The following is a 23426-nucleotide window of genomic DNA, read 5'->3' as shown; positions in this document are numbered from 1 at the left end:
TGTACATTATATCCTGCAGTAATATTTCCAGGAATAATTCTTGAAGTATTCTGGACCAAAATTAAAAACAGTAAAATAGAAATTACTGAATTCATTTCATTCTAATCAGCTTCTTAGGATTCCTCTTCCTTTCCCAGAAAGGTCACTTGGACAAAGAAATGTCTAGGAAAAGCAGCAAGTCTATTTGCTTTTTTATATAAATATAAAATATGACAGCAACAAAAAAGCAATGCAGTATATTCTGGAAATGAATCTGTATCTCTTTAAAGAGTTCATTTCTATCTTAGCTTGTAATTGTTATAAAGATAAAATACAAAAACAAAAGCATTTGCATCTTTTCTTCCTCATAATCTTTTCTCCATGTCTTTTCAAATAGATACCTTAGGCAGTTATTACAACCACTATAGCAGCACTCATGCAATAGTATCTCAAAACCAGTTTATTACTATTCTTAATGAAGAACATTTATAACTAAGAGAAACATTTCAGCAAGTATACGTGTAGGGATAGATTTATAAAAAATACAAGCAAAGTTTTTAAAAGTATTTAAATATATATATATATATATATATGTATGTATGTATGTATGTATGTATGTATGTATGTATGTATGTATGTCTGTCTGTCTGTCTTTGGTTATTCGGGTTTTCTCCCGCGTAAAATTGGAAGTGCCTTGGCGACGTTTCGACGAAGTCTCATTCATCATCTTCAGGCTTCAGCTTCGTGCTTCTGGGAGCAATGTGTGATTGCAGCTGTTTCTTCCTTTTTAACTGCTAGTGGGGGTTTGAACTGATTGGGTGGGAGCCTGGCTGTGCTCTGATTGGATGGGGGTTTTTTTGTGTGCTCTGATTGGATGGGGGTGTGTCCTGTTTGGGTGGGGGCTTGGTTGTGCTCAGATTAGTCTGAGTTGCAGGGGGATTTGAGCTGGTGAGCTGCACTGCTGCTGTTTGGCTTCGTGGTCATGGTCGTGCTACATCTTCGTAGTGAGTGTCAGTCTGCTGCATGTATGGATTGGAGGGGTTTGAAATGGCTAGTGTTGCAGTTGCGGTCTGGCTTCTGGTCCTTGGTCGTGCTTCCTGATCAGTGTGGGTTTGGGTCTGCTTTCTGGGTGGATGTGTGGTGGTGACATCCTGTGTGGACCTCGTGAGTGTGGGTCTGGTGTCATTCCTCGGGTTAAGGACTCGTTTGTCAATAAGGGCGGGTTTCCAAATGGCTGGTAGGCGGGAGGTATCATCTTGTTTGTTCATGCTGTGTGGGCGTTTTTCTATCTCGATAGCTTCTCTGATTATTCTGTTGTTAAAGTGTTCAGTTTTGGCGATAGTTCTGGTCTTTTTAAAGTCAATATCGTGTCCTGTGGCTTTAAGGTGTTGGACCAGGGAAGAAGTTGGTTCCTCTTTTTTGACTGACTTCTTGTGTTCTTCAATGCGTGCACTTATTCTTCTGTTGGTTTGTCCGATGTATGTGGTGGGGCAGGGGGTGCATGGGATTTCATATACTCCTTGTACAGAATAATAAGAGAAGCCATCGAGATAGAAAAACGCCCACACAGCATGAACAAACGAGATGATAACTCCCGCCTACCAGCCATTTGGAAACCCGCCCTTATTGACAAACGAGTCCCTAACACGAGGAATGACACCAGACCCACACTCACGAGGTTCACACAGGATGTCACCACCACACATCCACTCAGAAAGCAGACCCAAACCCACACTGATCAGGAAGCACGACCAAGGACCAGAAGCCAGACCGCAGCTGCAACATTAGCCATTTCAAACCCCTCCAATCCATTCATGCAGCAGACTGACACCCACTACGAAGATGTAGCACGACCATGACCACGAAGCCAAACAGCAGCAGTGCAGCTCACCAGCTCAAATCCCCCTGCAACTCAAACTAATCTGAGCACAACCAAGCCCCCACCCAAACAGGACACACCCCCAGCCAATCAGAGCACAAAAAAAAACCCCATCCAATCAGAGCACAGTCAAGCTCCCACCCAATCAGTTCAGACCTCCACTAGCAGTTAAAAAGGAAGAAACAGCTGCAATCACACATTGCTCCCAGAAGCACAAAGCTGAAGCCTGAAGATGACGAATGAGACTTCGTCGAAACGTCGCCAAGACACTTCCAATTTTACGCGGGACAAAACCCGAATAACCAAAGACCTACATACAAACACCCGCGAAAACCTCAGAAAACATATGTGTGTGTGTGTGTGTGTGTGTGTGTGTATGTATGTATATTATTATATTATATACTCAAAAGAGTGCTTATGGAAGTTAAGAGGAAAGTAAATGATTTCTACCCTGCAATCAGAAAGAGATAGAGCATTAGTAGTTATTAGCAAAAAGTTTCAATTAAATTTTTGTTTGCATGTTTCATTAGTAAGAGAAACCAGAAGCAAAATATAGGAAAACTGATATGAAAACATAATTAGAAATAAACTCTGGAACTCTATTGACTTCCAATAACTAGCCAGACCTCAATTTTAATTCAGAATGAAACCATATTAATTGTGAGGCTAATTACATCTAGCCTTCATAAAAGGCTCCCAGAATAGGCAAAATTAAATAAGAAGAAATGTTAAAAGTTTATAAATCATTCAAATTGATCAAGAAAGATTAGGACTTAATTTTTGTAGGAAATAAAATATATAACAGTTTGTAAAATACTGTCATCACGTTTTATGTATTTAACTGATTTCTGTTACCTGCTCTTTTACTGGAGTGTTGACATTTGACAGACACTGTTGGCAGACAGCCAGAAATGATTTGACTGTTTTCCTTAATACCAATAAATCTTCCTAGAAGAAACATATGAACAATTATCCGATTTTCAGTATCAGTCAACATTTTCAGGAATAGACAGAGAGAAAAAGTACTGTGGAATAATAGCTGCAGATGGCGCCTCTAAATTGGCTCACAATATCACAATTTAAATAATAAAATCCAAGAATAAAATAGACCCGCAGTAAGCAGATTTGGAAAGTGATGGAACAGAGTTACTGCAATACATAGTTTTAAAGTTGTGTTTCGGTGCCTAAGAAGGGAATATTTAAGAGATTTCTTTCCTATTATGAAATGATAATACCAAGCAAAAGAAAATATCAAGAAGAAATAAAATAAAATAGACAAATAAACCTAAACAATATACTATTAATATAAATCATTACAATAAATCACTTATTCATATAATCAATAACAATTTATCAAAATATACATAAAAAGGTCTATTCTTATAGGACATAAAAGAGATATCATGCCCAAAATGAAATGTATTATGCCCATTTTTAATTAGTAGAAAATAATTTCAAAACGAGAAATATTAAATACTTCTGAATCAAGACTATGGTATCTGGTTAACAGTACTTTTCCAACCTCTCAATATAACTCCCTTGGCGAATTTACATGCCCAATATAAACAACCTTCCTCAAAAAGAGTCATTAACAACTTGAAAATTCTATCTATATATTTATCAATATATCTTACAATATAATTCCAAAATGAAACCAAAACCAGACATGACCAAATCATATTATTCAATGAATAGGTAGTCCTCAACTAATATTGTTAATAATTGTTCAAAGTTATGATGGTGCTAAAAAATGGACTTATGACTGATCCCCAAAGTTATGACCACTGCAGTGCCCCCATACTCATGTAGTCAAAACTTGGGCACTTGGCAGCCTGCCTACACTATCTTCAGCCTTCTCTGCTCTTTCTGATGCCCTACCAGAAACATCAAAAGGGCTGGGAAGTAAACATATAGGTAGCCCTCAACTTATTTATTGACTGTTTAATGTTGCAACAGCATTGAAAAAAATGACTTATAACCAGTGTTCACAACTAAAGCCATTGTAGTGATCCTCCAATCACATGATCTGGGTGGTTGGAAACTGGCTCTCATTTCCAATAGTAGAAGAGTCCTAGGGTCACATGACTGCCATTTTCAATCTTTTCAGCTGGCTTTTGACAAGCTATGTCAATAGGAAAGCCAGCAGGGAAAGTCACAAGTCATGATTATGTGATGTCTCACTTAATGACAACTGTGGATAAAAGGTCATAAAATCAGATTTGGTCAATGACTGCACCACAACAAATTTTCTGGTCCAAATTGTCGTCACACATCAAGGGCTACCTACTTTTCAACAATATCTAGGAAAGTAGTAATAGCATTTAAGAAAACAGAATGGATTTTGCGAGTATAAAATAATAGGGAAAAACAATGTATCTGGATAAAAAAGTTTTCCATAATTTGTGGGAATCAAGCATTTTTGTACATATTTTTATTCACATGAAGATGTAATTTCAAAATCCATACACTAAAAATGTGATTCTACCATGGCAACTGTTTTTCATTTCCAGAGAGTTAGACCATGAGGAAACTTTATGTGATATAAGAACTTCAGCTAATGAATCATGTACATACTATTGAAGTTTCACAATAAAATGTTTTTCAAATGATTATTCTTCTATTCTAGTTATGTTAATTATATATACAAATTTATATATACAGACTGGATGAAGAAAAATAATAACTTTTCTCATTGTATATAAGTGGGAACCATGATATTCAGCTAAGAAGGTAGACATGAGGGCTGTAATCTTACAGTGGTCTTAAGTGGAAATGCATTAATATTTCCGTTAAAATGCAAGAAAAATCCCAGCTCAAATTACATAGAATAGTAATTCTCAACTGCAGCCATGACCCTTGAAAGCTCTAGTGAAAAACATGTAACATATGCTTAGGGACTCATTGAAAAGCAAAATGTATTACAGCAGGGGTGAAATGCTCCTGGTTTGGACTGGCTCGCCGGATCTGGTAGTAATGGCGGCGGCTGGTTCGGAGGACTGGTGGCAAAAATCCCTGGCCCCGCCCCCCCGCCTCTGCTGAGTCGCACCATCAGCAGAGGTTTTTTTTTTACTTTTAAAAGCAGTTTTTCTTCAGCCGAAAACATGCCTTTAAAAGTAAAAAAAAGCCTTTGAGGATCCTGCCCCTCAGCTGAGATCAGCAGAGCCTTTAAACTTTAAAAAAAAATTTTTTAAAGGCTCCTCTGGCGATCTCACCTGAGTTCCTCATCAGCAGAACCTTAAAAAACATGTTTTCTACAAGCAGAACACTTCCTTTTAAGAGATTCTAAGGCACTTACCTGATTACTGATCTAACACATGGCTTTCCTAGCCTGAAAGGAGCACTTTCACTTTCAGCACCAGGCAGAAAGAGTTGCTAGCTAATCTATTTCCTCAGCGAGCAACTAATGCTGGCTGGCTTTGCTGGCTAAGGAACTCTGGGAATTGAAGTCCACAAACCTTAAAGTTACTAAAGTTGGAGACCCCTGATCTAAAAAATATACATAAAATAAAATAAAATAAAATATTTGTGCAGCTTTTTGAGATTTGGTGTGTTTCTGTAGTGTTTCACTCTAACTACACAAACACACAAAATCTCACAAAGCTGTATGTGGCATTTTGTGTGTGTGTGTCAGTTGTGTTGTGTGTGTGTAAAGTGTGAAAGTTGGTTTTTGAGCTTTTTGTGGCTGTGTGAGGTTCTTGCTTGTTGCAAAGGCCATTTTGTGTGAAGTGCAGCTGCTTTTACATTGTGTGTGTGTCAGTTGTGTTGTGTTGTGTGTGTGTAAAGTGTGAAAGATGGGTTTTGGTACCACTTATTGTTTTGTATACTTTATTATTTTTATTATTTATTGTTATTGGCCACGCCCACCCAGCCATCTGACCACCAAGCCATGCCCACCAATTAAGCCACGCCCACAGAACCGGTTGGGGAAATGTTTAGATTTCACCCCTGCTATTACAGTCCTTGACTTATGTCCCCATTTTAGACCAATGTTTCTATTGCTAGCAACATGGTTGTTAAGTGAGTCACTGCAGTTATTAAGTGAATCACACAGTCGTTAAGTGAATCCAACTTTCGTCATTCACTTTGCTTTTTGGAAGCTGGCTTGGAAGGTCGCAAATGGCCATGTGATCCTGCAATGCTGTAACTGTCGTAAAATACATGCTGGTTGCCAAATCTGATCATGTGACTGTGGGAATGCTGCGACAGTTCCAAGTGCAAGAACTGGTTGAAGGTCAGTTTTTTCAGTGCTGTTGTAACTTTGAACAGTTGACTGCAAATTGGCCATTAACTGTATACAGTAAATATTCTTTTGTTGATGCCAGAAGTAGGGAATTTATGAAAGAATGTAAGACAATCAATTCAACTATTTCCCAGTGTTAGAAATAATGTGATCCATAGTATCTTACTTTTGAAGGAGATCCTTCTGTAATTTTTACCAGCTGCCAGAGAATAGAATAATGGGAACACTGAAGAGCCTGAACCACTATCTGAAACAAAATTCACAGCAGACAAATAAGTATGAAGTTTGTACAGTTTGCAGCAATTATGAATTATTGTTTGCAAACAACGTATTTAGAGGATTTTAAGACTATGCAAAGGACCAGTTTAATAATTCTTGAGATGGAGGACAAATAATAGCTACAATCAATTGAAATTTTAATTGCATAGTTTAAAGCCAGGAAAGCTCAAATACAGCCTCAGCATCTCAAATTAAAAATGTATGGTATGGTTTAAAGTAGCTCGTTCCAAACTTGAAACTATTTCGATAGCATGCATCTAATTTGTTACAGCACATTCAAGTGAAAAGTATGACATTTATGTTTTGCTTAACAGCATGACGATTTCTCTTTACTTTTATTTTTCTCCTTATTTTTCAAACTTAAAAAAATCTTTAAAAATAAAAGGAGACAAGAAATCTTATCAGGTGCCAAGGGAACTATGTGTAAGCACCAAGTTGCTAATGAAAATTATACTGTTTTCCATGGATTAAAGTAGTCACATTTCTATTTAGCAATAAAGCTAATTTGAAGCACTATGGGCCACATCTTATCGTTTGGCCTAACCCACTCATACAACTGTTGTGAAGGTAAAATTATGGGAGAGATAAAGAATTTTATACTTTTGCAGTCCTCAAATGAAGATAAGGATATGAATGTAAAGAACATTAATTAAAAACATCTCACCTTTATTACTTTTATAAACAACTCAAAACAGTGAACATACCTAATACTCCTTCCTCCTCCTATTTTCCTCACAATAACCCTGTGTAGTGGTTTTGGCTGAGACAGAGAGAGAGAGAAAGAGTGGGTGGCTCAAAGTCACCCAGCTGGCTTTTATGCCTAACGTAGGACTAGAATCACAGTCACCTGGTTTCTAGCCTGGTGCCTTAATTGCTTAAGTCCAACTCAATTTAATAGACTTTTGGTAACCATGAAATTCATTCATTCATTCATTCATTCATTTTTTTTAAAATTTGAATTTATATCCCGCCCTTCTCCGAAGACTCAGAGCGGCTTACATTATGTTAAGCAATAGTCTTCATCCATTTGTATATTATATACAAAGTCAACTTTTATTGCCCCCAACAATCTGGGTCCTCATTTTACCTATCTTATAAAGGATGGAAGGCTGAGTCAACCTTGGGCCTGGTGGGACTTGAACTTGCAGTAATTGCAAGCAGCTGTGTTAATAACAGACTGCTTAGTCTGTTGAGCCACCAGAGGCCCTTCATTCATTCATTCATTCATTCATTCATTCATTCATCTGTCTAGCCATCTCAATTGTCAAAGCAGCTTTAATAGTATTGTAGTACTATTATGTTCCCCCGCTTTAGTGGGGAACAGCCAAATCCATTTCATATTGTATTATATGAATACAGCAGCACACATTACTTATTATTTACCTGTTCTGGCATAGCTCCATGTTCAATTCCAGTTCTCAATAACCTGTAGCAGTTACTGAACAAATCCCATTTTGTAAGGTCATGAGCGCTTCGAGAGAAATTAAAAATGCATTAGATAAACAAACATATATAGTAAAGATTGAACAAATGCAGTAATAAAATCACTGTTATTAATTAGGAGTTTAAGTACAACATATAAACTATATGATTTCTTAAACTGTGGAGTTTCTTCCCTACATCTTGCATAAAGTAGCTGTTTTTTAGATAGATAGATAGATAGATAGATAGATAGATAGATAGATAGATAGATAGATAGATAGATAGATAGATAGATATACACACACACACACATTCTAAGTTTATCTTTCTATCTATTCTAACAATAGAAAACTTCCAATCTTGCTTATTTTTTTGCTTATTTTTTCATGGCAGTATAAATGACTGACCATTTTTAAATAACTATAAAACTTCATAAAGCCACATACTTGTGAAATGATGTTAATCTCTTTAAAGTGGAAAGAACATTGTATACATCATCATCATCAGCTTCTTCTCCCTGGAAATAGAACAAACTGGATCATGGGCTGAGCAATTTATATATTACACTTATGTTTAAGTGTAGATTCCTACCTATGTACAGTAATGGCTGTTGAGAATTTGTATCAATTTGTATTTCAGAAACTAAACTCAAAAAGGTTTACAAAATCTCAAACTGATTCTCAAATCCAGTCCTTGCTGGAGAAGTGGCCTAGCATGACACCTTACCATTTTTTAAAATTTCACCAAAGTTACCATTTCCAAATATTCCAATATCCTAATATTACACAGATCCTAATGATCAACAGGATTTTTGAACTACATGTCTCACATATACATACCTTCAGGATTCAGCACTGAACCCCAAGTAAGGTTCTCCTATGCATTGTTACATGACTGATGAATTTAAATATAAATTTGATCTGCCAAATACAAGTATGCATGAAAAAACTGTATATGCTTGACAGGAATTAAGGAATCAGATCATATACGGCAATACATCTATGATTAGATAATGCTCCTAGAAAAAAAATCCTCATTTTCATTCTGAGGTGCACAAATCAACTCTTTCTGATTTTGAAAAAGAAAAGAAAATACCATACTTAGTATCAAGTGTGAGGTAACCTCAGGAAATATTGAAGAAAATAATAAGTTGAATATTAATACTAAAATAGAATAGAACAGAATAACAGAGGTGGAAGGGACCTTGGAGGTCTTCTAGTCCAATCCCCTGCTTAGGCAGGAAACCCTATACCACTTGAGACAAATGGTTATCCAATCTCTTTTTAAAAATGTCTGGTGTTGGAGCATTCACAATCTCTGGAGGCTAGTTGTTCCACTGATTAATTATTCTAAAATGATCACTGATTAAAATTGACTTAAAAAAAGAAATATGGCTTCTTTGGAAGATTACATATATTGTTGGAGATAAATTGCAATTTTAACATAATACTTTTATATTCTTTGTTCACTTATAAAATTGAGCTATATAAAGGGCTAAATTATACAAACAATTTAGTATATGATTTAAATTAGATATGCTATTATCCCTATTTCACGAGTAGATAATTACAAAATATATTTACAAGTTAATTGAATTCTAATTCTGAAATAAAAGTTCATGTTACATGAATCTTTCTCTCTCCAAATAAAGGGGTTCTATGTACAGGTAGCCTTCATTTAATGACCACTCATTTAGCAACTGTTCAAAGTTACAATGGTGCTGAAAAAAATGACTTATGACTGGACTTCACACTTAATCACTGTTGCACATCCCCACAGTTACATGATCATGATTTGGGCACTTGACAACCATTATATATTTATGATAGTCACAGCATCCTACAGTCATATGACTGCCATCTGCAACCTTCTCAGCTGGCTTCTAGAAGTGAGGTCAACAGGGAAGCCTAAAGGTTGCAAGTAGTGGTCATATAATGTCTCTTATAACATGGGTGATTCGCTTAACGACTGCAGCAAAGAAAAGGTTTTAAAATCAAGTGCAGTCTGTGATACCACACTTAGCAATATCAATAGCACTTATATACCGCTTCACAGTGCTTTACAGCCCTCTCTAAGCGGTTTACAGAGTCAGCATATTGCCCCCAACAATTTGGGTCCTCATTCTACCCACCTCAGAAGATGGAAGACTGACTCAACCTTGAACCTGGTGAGATTTGAATTGCCAAATTGCAGGCAGTCGGCAGTCAGCAGAAGTAGCCTGCAGTACTGCACACTCTAACCACTGCGCCAACGGGCTCTTATCACTGCTTAACAGCAATTTTTCCTGTCACTCTTATGGTCATAAGTTGAAAATAATGGAAACTATCCAAATTTGAAACAATGCATCTATTAGAAGTATGATTAGAGTTCTTGACTATACAGAAGGCTTCTCTTACACTTTCAAACTCAATGGAAGCAATAACTGTGTGAGGAACTAATTTCCTTATATCACCTCACTTTAGAATCACAATATCATTAACAGCAATAGCACTTAGACTTATATATCACTTCATAGTGCTTTATAACACTCTGAACAGTTTACTGAGTCAGTATTGCCTCCAACAATCTGGGTCCTCGTTTTACCAACTTCAGAAGGATGGAAGGCTGAGTTAACCTTGAGCTGGTCAGGATCGAATTCCTGGCAATAGGCAGTGTTAGCCTGCAATACTGCTTTCTAATTACTGTGCCATCATGGCCAACTGTCAGGAACTAATTTCCTTGCATCACTTCACTTTATAATAACAATATCTTTAAACAGAAAAAGATTTTTCTATTGTTCTCTGTGGTAAACATATTCATGTGGTTTTCCACCCACCTCTGTCTAGGCCTCTTATATACCACCAATACAATAGAAATTTAGTTCTCATTTGATGTTCTGGGATGCAAACAAAAAAAAATTAAATAATTAAAATAATGTTCTGGTACTAATGTGTAGGCAGATATTTTATTCTAGGGAAAACAGGATACAAGCAAACCTCATTTAATAGATCCTCCACAGAATGGTTGAATCGATCCACAAATTCATCAATGAGCTGGCTGTGAGCTATGTCAACCCTGTTCTGAATGGTATATTCTTCACTGCACAGAATGCTGTATGTTTTACTGCAGGCTTCAAGAACATCTGATTCCACATGCTTCTCTACAACGAATTTAATCTGTTTCAACAAAGCATCCAAATGCTGTGGAACAAAGAGAAATTTTGGTCATTTCTTGAAGCAATAACTTAAACATGACAACAGAGCACAGAAATATAAAATTCCAAATAATTACAAAACCTTCAACATATATTGATGTCAGGAAACATATATATATAATTTGATGACAGGAAACATAATTGTGCTTTTAATTCAGATTCTTCACATTGCCATATAATTTATATTCACAACAAAACTCAAACTTCTTTCTTTATTTGTAAAATTGAGTCTATTTAAATAAATACTGTATTAAATTATTCCAAGGAGTCAGAAGACTGAAAGGATAATGACATAGCACATAGCACCATGTGTATGGTACATGTGTCTCTGTGTTTTCATTCAGTTGCGTCTGTTTTTTTGTGACTGCCTGGACAAATCCCTTCAATTGTCAGATTACTTTTCCATTTTGGTGCACTATACCTTCTCCATTCTTCCTGTACTGTAAATTTCTAAGTCAAAATATTGAGGAATTTGAAGAAGATTTGCCACCTTCTCTGCATCAGCAGAATACTAGGAATAGAAAAAAATGAAAATTAATACACAAATTAGAAAAAGAATCATACAACTATTATTACTGAATCACATTCTATTGACAAACCTTTGATAGGAGCATGGGAAGTGCAATAATAAAGTGTTCTGTTAGCTTGTTCCGGTCATCTATCTGAGTTTTTCTTTCTTTCGCTGTTAAAACCTGAAAAATAGGGGGACTGTCACATCATAAACAGTTGTAATATAAATATTGCCAATCAAGATATAAATTGTGGCTTCTTTATACAGAAGCTTAATTAATCTGCAAATTAATATGCTGGTTTGTAATAGGACACTACTATTATAACCCAAATTGAAAGAAAAATTTTCTCATTAAGAATGCTGCAATAAGAAAGAATATAAGTAGTCCTCAGTTAATGACAATAATTGGACTAGCAACTCCATCACCAAGTGACATCATAAAATGTGACATCACGTGACCACACTATGTTATGATGGCAGTTCTGGTGGCAGTTATTAATCAAATCCTATGCAGCTGTTAAGCGTGATGTCAGGTTACCACCATTTGTGATCTTCTGCCAATTTCACCATTGACTTTACTTGATGGAATCCAGCAGTGAAGTTTACAAATGGCAATCACATGACCATGACCACAGTCATAATTGTGAGCCAATTGCCAAGCTTCCAAATTGTGATAGCGTGACTTGGGATTCTGCTATAGCTGCAACTTTGAGAATTAGTCATAAGCCTCCTTATTTAACATTGTTGTTACTTTGAACAGTTATTGAATGAATGGTTATTAGCCAAGGACTACCTGTACAGTTATCTAAATACAAAGTATTTAACATCTTTGACAGATTTTCTAGTATCTTAAGCCATTTTGTTACAAAAATATGTGCCTCCCAAAAATCCTTTGAGTATATCTCCAAATGTTTGAGATGTGCACTCCACATTCTCATTATGAGTGCTCATCAAGGCAAACATTTTATGTTCTGAACATGATTACAAAAAAATCTGAATTGTCACTGTTCTAGAAAACAATCTCAATAATTTGCATTTTATAAATATAATTTGTGATAAATGTTTTCCAATCACTTTTTCCCTATTGAGGTATTATTAAAAATCACTGAAAAAACATGCATACAAAAAGTCCAAGACAAAAGTAACAAAAAAAAAAACTTACTCTCTTGCCAGTTCCTCTGCCCACTGGAGGGTGTGCTTCTGCAGCTTGTCGAATTGTACATACCATTAACTCTATAAGTGCACTTTCCTGACGATCAGACATCGCTACAGAGATAAAGAATATAGATGGACTAATGAAATGTGGCAACTAATCTATGCAAGTAATACTACAATTTTTGGCTCAATATTCTAAACAACAAATCATTTTATCTTCTAAAACCTGTAGCAGTAATAGTAGCAGCCATATCACTGAAAATAAGAAAACCCCAATTTTTTTAAAGTGTTGTTCCAAGTCACTAAAGCACTGAATACATTGACTTCACATTTATGACTATCATGATTTCATCATGATTTGGGTGTATTTACAATAGTTACAATATCCCTGGGACATGTGATCACTATCTGCAACCTTCTCAGCCAACTTCCGGCAAGGAAACTCAATGGGAAAAGCCAGATTTCATTTAACAACCCCTGTGATTCGCTTATCCATGGGAAAGGTAAAAGACTTGCACATGCTCATGTGATGATCTTACAGGGTAAAATGCTATCTATGAATTGTTTTGTTAATTAATTAATTTTATCTGAGTTACACAAAATGTACATATTGCTGATATATTTTTAACATGCCCATAATGTTTGACAGAAGTTGTTTCCAAAATGCTTATCTCTTATGTAAATAATAAAATTCTTTGTAAAACAATAATTATTTCCTTTAACTTTAACTTATCATCATCCAATGGAATTTATCAGAGATTTTTCAATAAAACTGATCTTAACATGCTATCTAGCCACTGAAATGTTTATTTCATTTATTTCCACTGCTTAGCAATGACTAATTGGGCTAAGTAATCTGAATACATTTTGTAGTTAATTTATCAATGGTTTACCACTAGTTTTTAAAAAAATCAGTCAGTTCCAAGCTGACTTAATTAAATTGAAATCTCAAGTGCTCTTCCAATATTTTAAAGATTTTTAAGAGTCTATTTTATTTGGCTTTATTTAAATCTCTATGTAATATGTACATATTTTTATGAGTCTTATATTTATTTTATTTATAATTAAATTTGTTTGCTGCCCATCTCACTTTGAAGTGACTCTGAAAGGCTTGCAATATTAAAAGCAATAAAACCTTAAAAGATAAATATTTCTAAATACAATAAAAACAACATTATCAATCAAAGTACAATGAATCATATCTATTGCAAGATAACTTTAGTTGCATATATAATACTGAAGTGGTTCCTTTGATTTTAAATAATACGAACGTATATCATTCTTCAACTTCTGATGACAATGTGCTAAGATGTCGTGCAATCCTACAAAGAAGTATCTCCCTTTTTCCTTTTCTCCTTCAATCGATCACATTCCCCTCAGATGTCAAACTCTCATTCTTGGCTCAGTTTCTGTAGAGTGTTCTATCTGAGGGTTCTGAAGAGGGTTCTATCTGAGGCGTAGAGTGGGAAATTATCCACCTTCCCTTTTCAGGTATAGATTTTATTGCCTGAAACTCCAATTTAAATATGAAATACATAACAAGGGCTTTCATATTTTGAAATTCCGTATGTCTTTGTGTGAGATATGAAAGTTTAAGAGATCCTGGTAACATTATAAGTAATAAACTGCCATATTTCAGAATATACTGATAAAAAATTTGTAAGTTAAGTTAAAAGACTGCAGTTTTAGCTGCCCAAGATATAACAAAATTTCCCTTTTCTGTAATAATAAACATAAACATTGGCAAAATACTTTAAGAACCTGTTTAAGTTAAATACAAAATTAAATGCTAAGGCAGCTTAGTGTAAACTTTTAAGATATAAATATTTACAATATTTGAAAACTGATGTAACTGGATTTCTGCTAAAGTTTGATACTGATAAAATACAAAATAAAAGCCAGGAGCTTTGCCATGTGAGGGAAAGAATCTTATACTACTGACTTTCAAGGTGTTTCTTTTTGATAGTTGCCTCTATTCTTGGTTCCCCTCATCCCAATTATATGATGGCCTCAATGCTGCTTGCCTTTAGAAAACACATTAAGATTTGGCTTTTTCTTCCAGCATTTCGGTTTAGTTGAGTAGAATTTGTTTCTGGTTTTTTCAATTAATTTTATAATAAATTAAATTTTGGTTTAACCATTTTATATATTAGAAGAGTTTTTTTTAAAAAAAAGATAATGTATGGTTATTTTTGCTAATGTTTATTTTTGCTGTTGTATGCTGTCCAGAGTCACATTGATTGATTTGGATGGAAGCCAATTACTTTGCATCATTGATTTTAATGGACCAAAACATTATAAACTGAAAGCAGAAATTAAATAAGCAGCCCACTATATTTCACTGCCTTAAATGGAAGCGACTAGACCAGAGGTGGGTTTTAGCAGGTTCTGACCAGTTCTGGAGAACTGGTAGCAGAAATTTTGAGTAGTTTGGAGAACTGGTAGTAAAAATTCTGACTAGCTCTGCCCCCCATCTATTCTCTGCCTCCCAATTCCCAGCTGATCGGGAGGAAATGGGGATTTTGCAATAATATTCTGCTGGATTGGGGACAGAATGGAGATTTTACAGTATCCTTCCCCTGCCATGCCCACCAAACCACGCCCACCAAGCCACATCCACAGAACCGGTAGTAAAAAATTTTGAAACCCGCCACTGGACTAGACAGTGCTATGTTGTTTTAATCAAATAAGTAAACCTGTTAAGTACCTTCTTCACCTTGGACAGGTTCTTCTAATAGCAATTCTGTCATGCATTCCCAGTCTTTTAACAATTCTTGAGAGCTTTCCCATAAACTGTCCACCAAATAAGCAGCATGTTCATGTAACTAAAAATTAAAACAAGCAAATCTCTTTATAGATATTTCCATAGACACTACTTGTAGTATTATTTGCAGCATTATGTAAGAATATGTAAAAAAAATGGGAAGGAATTTGAGTCTTATTCAGAGAGGGTAAAATATCGAGCTGTTACAGAAAAGATATTTGAGTCTTGAGAAGGTACAAAACATAAAAAACAAAGTCAAAGCGACTCTGCCTTGGTTGGATTAGTTGTAAGTTAAAATGGAGAGAGGCTCTGACATCTTTTCAAGATTCTATTATTGTTCCCCAACCACATTAAAATACATTTCAAGTATCATTCTCATGCTTATTGACAAGTTCAGTTTGATCTTTATCACTTTGTAGACTGATAGTACAATTTTAATTTCAGATTGTCTCAGTTTTGCAAAACATACAATACTCCACTTTCAGATGAAATGCTAGTCTACTTAGTTTTCAATCCATGAAGAGTTTTTTTTTCCTTTAAAAAATATGGTAATTATTTTCAATGGTCATTACAGTACAAATTAAAGATTATATTTTTGAAAAATTTTAGCAGTTGCATTACAGTATTGAAATCCTATCCCAAGATAATTTTTAAAAATATTTATATCTGCTACCTTTGTGATTTAGCACCTTGTCATATTTTGTAACCGCATAAATTTAAGTCAGATATCTGAAAATGCATTTAATGCTGCATTAAAGAATGCATTTGTGGGTAATTTAATAACAGAAAGTGAATTCATCTTATTGGCATATAATAAAAGGCTGTAAAAAGTAACAGAAAAACACATTCAGTTTTAAAGTCGCTTTTTAATTAGTAGGATGGGCATTATATCAGAAAAAAATACAGATTTAATTGTAAAAGTCTAAAGTAAGATCATTTCCTCTCTTGCTTTTTTATAGTATTTAACATGATCTTGTATAACCCTGTTAACATACATGCACAGTTCTGATTTATAATTTTTTTCCAATAGCATTATAATTTATAACGTGACTTACTATATTTCAGTGGTCTGTTCAAATTTGTAATATGTTCATTATAAAAAACTTGTTTATTTCAAGTTACAAAGTATGAAAAATCTTAAGATTATTTAAGATTTAGAACGAAGCTGCATATTAGGAAATCAATAAAAACTATGAAAAAACAATATTTTGGCAAAAACTGTAACTAAGTAAAATATATTTGAATATATTGAATTGTATAAGATATGATATGGCCAATACTCTGTTCATAAATCATGTATGTGTATAGGGGGGGAAACTAGAAAATCAATAAAAACTTGTTTTTTTAAAAAAGAACCAAGTTGCAAACAAAAAGTTTTATTTAAACATTTTCACTTGTAGTTTTGAGCATTTTCTTCAATATACAATATGATATTATTTCATAATAATGAAATTAAACTGCTGACTTCCAATATTTGTAGTAATTCTGGTGATCAAAACATACTCAGATTTTACAATAAGGCTTATCTGGTAACAGATTTTTAGTCACAATAAATAGATTTAAATAGAACTAAAAATAAATGAGAATGGGAATGGGAATGGGAATGGGAATGGGAATGGGAAGAGAAGAGAAGAGAAGAAAAGAGAAGAAAAGAGAAGAGAAGAGAAGAGAAGAGAAGAGAAGAGAAGAGAAGAGAAGAGGAGACTGGCCAAGTGTGATGGGTCATACAAGGAATTTGTCTAAAATAATGCTAATTGAAAAAAGTTGTTAAAACTGATCAGTTTAAATAAAATTGAACATAAATTAATTTTACCTCGCTTTCAAGAAAGAAAAGAACCAGCATCCTAATAAGATTCCCGTTTGGACTATTCCGTCCTCTTCTCTTGGCTAGTGCTTCCTCTGCTTGAGGATCGTGCCGACTAAATAGTCTATAAAAAGATAACACCTTTTATTTTAATAATTTTTTAATCTATTTTTAATGCAATGCTCTAGCAACAAATGTATTTCTTCATTTGAGTCAACAAAGGGAGGTATTTACTAGCACATATTTTTCTCCAGTCAAATAAAAATAATATGTAAATATCACCCAAACCACACTTTTTTTTGCTTATGGAACTGTGGAACACTATTCATGGTTAAAATTATAAATGATCAGAATCTTAATACTGCTCTGCTAATTCCCCATAAAAGACTCTTTATAAAAGTAATATAAAAGAGATGTGCAAAGAGGAGAAAGAAAGGCTTGGTGAAAAATAATTTATAAATACACCATCTGGAATATTAAAACGGTGGTCCAATTTGAAATTGTAAATATTTCGATGATATCTTACAGAAGGGAATATAAAACAAAATATGAAGATCAAGATGAAGATGGACTTAATACTTCTTGGTCTATCAGAATGTTAAGTTTACAGAATATAAAATATGATTCATATCACTTATTGGCTATAAGCAATCTCACAGCCTTCCTTTGGGAGAAAATTCAAAATAAAACACAAGGGAAATTAACAAACTCTTTGGGATTAATTGGGGTTGTTTTTCTCTTTTTTTGGCTTTCAAAAGCCTTTTGAAAAGTAATGTTCTAATACATCCTGTCTCACATTAATGGGTATTCTTGGGTTCATCCTATGGCAAAAAGATTAGATGTATTTTTATCTTATCAAATGTGGGATTGTAATGATATAAATGTGACAGGGTAAAGACTAAAATACTAAAATTGAATATTTTAGTTCTTCCCAGGACTACGCCTAATTATTCTTTATCTTTATCCTTGGGTCATTGAGATATTTTCTGGACTTAATCTTCTGAACTAAGAGTGGTTTGTAGTGGTCTAGACATTCTTTTCTGAACCACCACCACATCTGGAACTACAGTATACCATATTCCTACTCAGAAACCCTGGATAATGAAATAATTCACAATGATAAAGAGTAATTTGCAGATCACATTCCAAACTGAGTCCTTTATTTAGAATGTTGTTCCTATAGATTAAAACAAGGCAAATCAGTGAATAAAATATGACAAATTTACACAGACATATTATATGTGCAAACACAAATCAGCCATCAATAGGCAAAATGCAAGGAGATCTTTAGTCATTCATCATTGGTTGAACTGAGGGGTCCTTATTCTATAAACTAACAAAGATGAACAATTTGTAGATCCATAAAAGGTTACTGAAGAGTACAGAAAATCAGCATTCAATGACTCAAATCTGCCAGTGAAAAGTATATGATCATGATAATCACCATCACCCACACCACTACTACTTCATCACAGAGCAGTTACAGTTACGATTAATGAGGATTATAAGTAATCCTGGTTTGGTGATCACAATTGGGACAGGCAAATTGGTTGTTCAGCAAATGGGCACTAACTGAACTGACTGTGCTTACACAAGTCTTATGATCTTACTTTATCTTTTTGGTTTTATAAACTGTCTAGGGTTGTAGATGCTAAGGATTATTCACAAAGTTACTTTTTTAATCACATAACTGCGAATAGTTGTTAAAGGTGGATAAACTGTAATGTTTTTTATTCTGGGACTCATAACCAGCATTCCAAATAGCAAGCATTCCACTTGTCACAATCTGTAGTATAAAGGTACAACATTAAAAATGCTGTGGAACTGTTAGTAGTTAACAATGCTTTTTTAACCAATAATAAATAAGTAACAAAATGATGTATTTTATATCTTTGCTTTCTTATGTTTTATTCATATGGGGAAAGTGTTGCAAATTGTGACTCTAATTTCCCAATTTATAAATGATAAATACAAACAAATGTTTTGTTGAATGAATATGTTGTCCCAGATCAAAAACTACTTTAAAAAAAGCCCAACACTCTGAATTCACCATACTAAAAAAAGATGTTGAAACCTTGGAAAAAGTTCAGAGAAGAGCAACTAACATGATCAAAGGCCTGGAGACTAAAACATATGAAGAACGACTTCATATCTGGGATTGGCTAGTCTAAAGAAAAGAAGAATTAGGGGCAACATGATAGTAGTATTCCAGTATTTGAGAGGCTGCCACAAAGAAGAGGGGGTCAAACTATTCTACAAAGCACCAGAGGGCAGGCAAGAAACAATATTTGGAAACTAACCAAAGAGAGATACAACCTGGACCCAAGGAGAAACTTCTTAACAGTGAGGACAATTAACTAGTAGAATAGCTTGCCTTCAGAAATCATAGGCACTCCATCATTGGAGGTTTTTAAGAAGAAACTAGGCAGTCACTTATCTGAAATAGTATAGGTTCTCCTGCTGAGCAGGGGGCTGGACTAGAAGACCTCCAAAGTCTTCTATTCTATTCTATTCTATTCTATTCTATTCTATTCTATTCTATTCTATTCTATTCTATTCTATTCTATTCTATTCTATTCTATTCTATTCTACTCTACTCTATTCATTACTCTTGGAAATCTGTAACCAATTCAGAGAATGGAATATCTTTATTATTATAATGTGGAAACCACATTATGTTATCAATTGCAATTTCCAGCCGGCTACATGTGAAACAAGTTACAATAATCTCAGCATTTATTGATCTGGCATAAGTCGCTCTTAACAGAGTCTCATAGTCTGGATATCACCACAACTGGTGCTGCATCCTAGTTAGGGTAAATAACCTGAATTAATCCATTTTGGACTGAGTCCACGACAACTCTCAGATCTGCTTTTCAGAAAGAGGGCAATCTTATCCAGGGCTATCACTGGGATTATTAATGAGTCAAGGGAGTTCAAGTGTGCACATAAAGGGTCTCAGTCAAAATTATTTAATACAAAACAACATCTCACTATAAATTGCATCTCTAAGATGACACATCAAACAAAAACTAACCTGAAAACAAACATCTTTAAACAAGGGTTAGCCACTGAAACATTAATATTCAGACAATGAATACAGACTTACTTTTTGTGAAGGAATTCCCCTGCTGCTACAGCAACAGGCCGATGTGCCGAATATACCAAATGATAAACATTCTCACAGTCTTCATTGGACAAAGCTTCTTCACTTCCACTGAATGAAGAAATAACACATTAAGTTCAAGAAAACTACTCAATGTTACCATACTTGTTAAGTTACCTTAGAATAAATCGTATCTTCAAAATTAAAGTAGGCCTCATGAAAAATTGACTGGCTTTAGTCCAGGTTTTTATATGGACAGCAGGCATTGAATTATGCCATGCACATTACACTAAAAGTATATTCCAAGCAAAAATTATTATGAGACCGTAATACTTTATTTATGCATATGCAAATCCAAATACACAATCAAAGATACTCATTAATCCAAAATGGTTATTGAAGATGCTCTTCTATTAATGAAGGAGCATTGAAGCCTGTGTAGGTTCTCATTACTGCAAAAAAACAGAGCTGATTTTCATCAATCTTCTATTACTTCCAGAGTCCTTCAAACTATTTCCCATATTACTTAGTTTGCGAGAGATTTTTCGGGCTGTTATAGGATGCATGTCCATCTACAATTGTTCTTCCCTGAAGCAGGCATTAGGGCACATCATTTCCATGAACTGAGCTCTGTTCAAGGATTGTCTGGATCCAGAGTACTCCAGAGTATATTTTTACAAAATGAACCCGAGTTTGCTTTCCTAAATAAATATTGTTCTATGAAGAGACAATTCTGTATGCCATTTATATGCAAGCTATCTGTAAGTATCCAATGAATTCAGCAAATAAATCTGTCTGACAAGAGACTAAAATTTTAAATTACATCAAAATGTATGTTTTATTTTAACATTTCATTTTAATTTTAAATTAAAATCATGTAACATATATATCTGTGATGTGTGTTACCAATATAAAACACTCCTTAAACCTGTCTAGTAATGAACATCCATGAATGAACAAGGCTCATATAGAACCTGGCATTATTCTAATGTCAAGTCTCAACAAGGAAAAAAATTGTTATGAACTGCAGATATCATAGCAAATAATTTTGAAAACTAATGAAAAACTAATTTTATCTGAACACTTTTCTCTAAAGTATGAAAGTTTTAAAAAGCTGATGGGAATAAAGTACAGCAGAGGTACAAAACATTTATGTCTGGATAGCCTCCCAAATTTGATTTACCCTAGTTGAAGGGTGGCCTGTAGACAATTATGTCGAGTGCCATAAATTGAATTAACTTTTCTAGTCGGTACTACTCAACTAAATGAGTGTAAAAAACCCTAAATACTAGAGACTTTGCCCAATCTTGGTTTGATTATAAATGATGAGGCTAGGAAGGAATTAATCACTGCTTTCAAAAATATAAAGTCAGCATCATGTAATTTTGCCTTCTTGGTGTAAGAATACAGGTTTGTTTTCACATCTGAAAACACAACTCCTCCATCCCTCTCCCCCAACAGCCTTTCTTTCTCTTCTTTTTTTACAACAGCTTCACTGGGGAAGGATAATTTTGGGCATTATATTTGCAGGAAGATCTAGATAAACCCGATCTAGAGTTTAATATGAGATGGTTTTCACAGTGGATCTTGCAACCGACTTAAAAGTATGTTGTTAAACAACTTAGGCATGGCAAAGCTCAAGGCAATTAATTTATCAATATTGAAATTATTTAGGGGTAACCTAGAGTGATGGACTTTTGTCCTATCTCCTTATTTATATTTACAGACAATAAGGCACTGATTCCAAAGGAGAGTTCCAAAAAAAGGTAGCTAAATAGCTTCCTTAGCAAATTGCATGCTAAGCATTTTCATAATAAACTCTCAGATTTAGTTGAATCAGAAAACAGGCAAGCAGGTTCTAGTGCCCGGTCTTAGATCACTTTTATTTTTTAGCATCTGATAAAAAATATACTTTTAGGCCAGGATCTGAACTACCAGCAGCTTTTATTGATTTCAGATTTGCTTTTGACTTTATCTTTTAGATAAAAATTACAGCAGATATGTCAGGCAAGGATGCATCTTGGTGCAATACGGTTCAATCTATATCATGATCAAGATTGAATAATCAAGCTCTAATCTTTTGTCGTGTCCCACTCCTCCGCTGACGGCTGGGTCAGGGAAATCCGAATCAGGCATGCCTCTGCAGCTCTGCCAAAGTCCTAGCAAAGTCCTCAGGGCAGGCAGGAGACCAGAAAGTGACTTCAGCAAGATATGTTTAGACTTTGCCTGACTCAGAGAATGCCAGAAAGTAGATCCTTTATATAGGCCATGGGGTGTGGCTCCATGACTCAGCACTTATCCAGGCCTGCCCCTCCCTTCCTTCTGTTGCCTCCACCTATCAAGTCTTCTGATGTGAGGGTCACTCCAGTCGGCAGCTGTTGGCAATTGACCTCCCTCAGGCTCACATGCTGTGGAGGAGGGGGAGGGGTCTAGTTGCTCCGTTTGCCTGGGCATGGAGCCAGAGCTGGGGGTTGGAACTATTTCCTCCTCTTCAGCCTGTCTGGGCATGGAGCCAGGGCTGGGGCCGGGAGGCATACTAGGACATTCCTCCGTGTTCGGAAGCAGATAAGAAGACTCCGGCTGTGGTGAGATCGGACGAGACACAACATCTTTTAAAATTGAAGGACAGAGCAGGGCTTTGGTGACAAACTGAAACCTTTCCCTCAATTCCATCTGTATGTCACACTTGGCCATAGTTTATCTTTTTTCTTTACCTTTCATTTTATTCTTAATGGAACTATACTTTGTTTGTTGTGAATCAATGAGAGTTGGTTAGAGTACAAGTTTTATTATGATGGTTGGGTGCATACTCAGCCAAATGTTTATAGACTGGATTTGGCATTTTTGTCCACCTATTGAGTACTCCCCAAAGAACTGGGATAAGCAGATCTTGTTGTTTAACAATAAAAGTATTGTTTCAGGATGTAAGCTGTACCAAGCAAAGCTGCCTTTTACAATTGATTTACAGTAGCGGCCAAAATTGTGGAAAACTTTTGGAAAAAGTGGATTTTTGAGGTTTGATGGCTAATAACACCACTTATTTTTTTGGAGTAGTACCATAAAATTATATATCAATGGAAAGATAATTTAATCA

At 34.9% G+C, this 23426-nt stretch overlaps 1 protein-coding gene across 8 annotated transcripts in view; it reads right to left on the bottom strand.

The window, feature by feature from the left end:
- The window catches only part of STAG1 (STAG1 cohesin complex component), a 205295-nt gene that overhangs the window by 25817 nt on the left and 156052 nt on the right, over positions 1-23426 (bottom strand). For all 8 annotated transcript variants that reach the window (XM_058189328.1, XM_058189325.1, XM_058189326.1 and 5 more), the window contains 11 exons: positions 20336-20443; positions 17236-17350; positions 15366-15483; positions 12666-12769; positions 11592-11684; positions 11414-11503; positions 10775-10978; positions 8246-8316; positions 7761-7848; positions 6265-6345; positions 2714-2806 (listed from right to left, as the gene is read on the bottom strand). In XM_058189328.1, the coding sequence (XP_058045311.1) occupies positions 2714-2806; positions 6265-6345; positions 7761-7848; positions 8246-8316; positions 10775-10978; positions 11414-11503; positions 11592-11684; positions 12666-12769; positions 15366-15483; positions 17236-17350; positions 20336-20443 (1165 nt within the window). The remainder of the gene's footprint in view (positions 1-2713; positions 2807-6264; positions 6346-7760; positions 7849-8245; positions 8317-10774; positions 10979-11413; positions 11504-11591; positions 11685-12665; positions 12770-15365; positions 15484-17235; positions 17351-20335; positions 20444-23426) is intronic.

The sequence above is a fragment of the Ahaetulla prasina genome, chromosome 6 (assembly GCF_028640845.1).
Source record: "Ahaetulla prasina isolate Xishuangbanna chromosome 6, ASM2864084v1, whole genome shotgun sequence".
Lineage (NCBI taxonomy): Eukaryota > Metazoa > Chordata > Lepidosauria > Squamata > Colubridae > Ahaetulla > Ahaetulla prasina.
The sequence above is the reverse complement of the archived record's forward strand: the minus strand, read 5'-3'. Positions and strand labels throughout refer to the sequence as shown.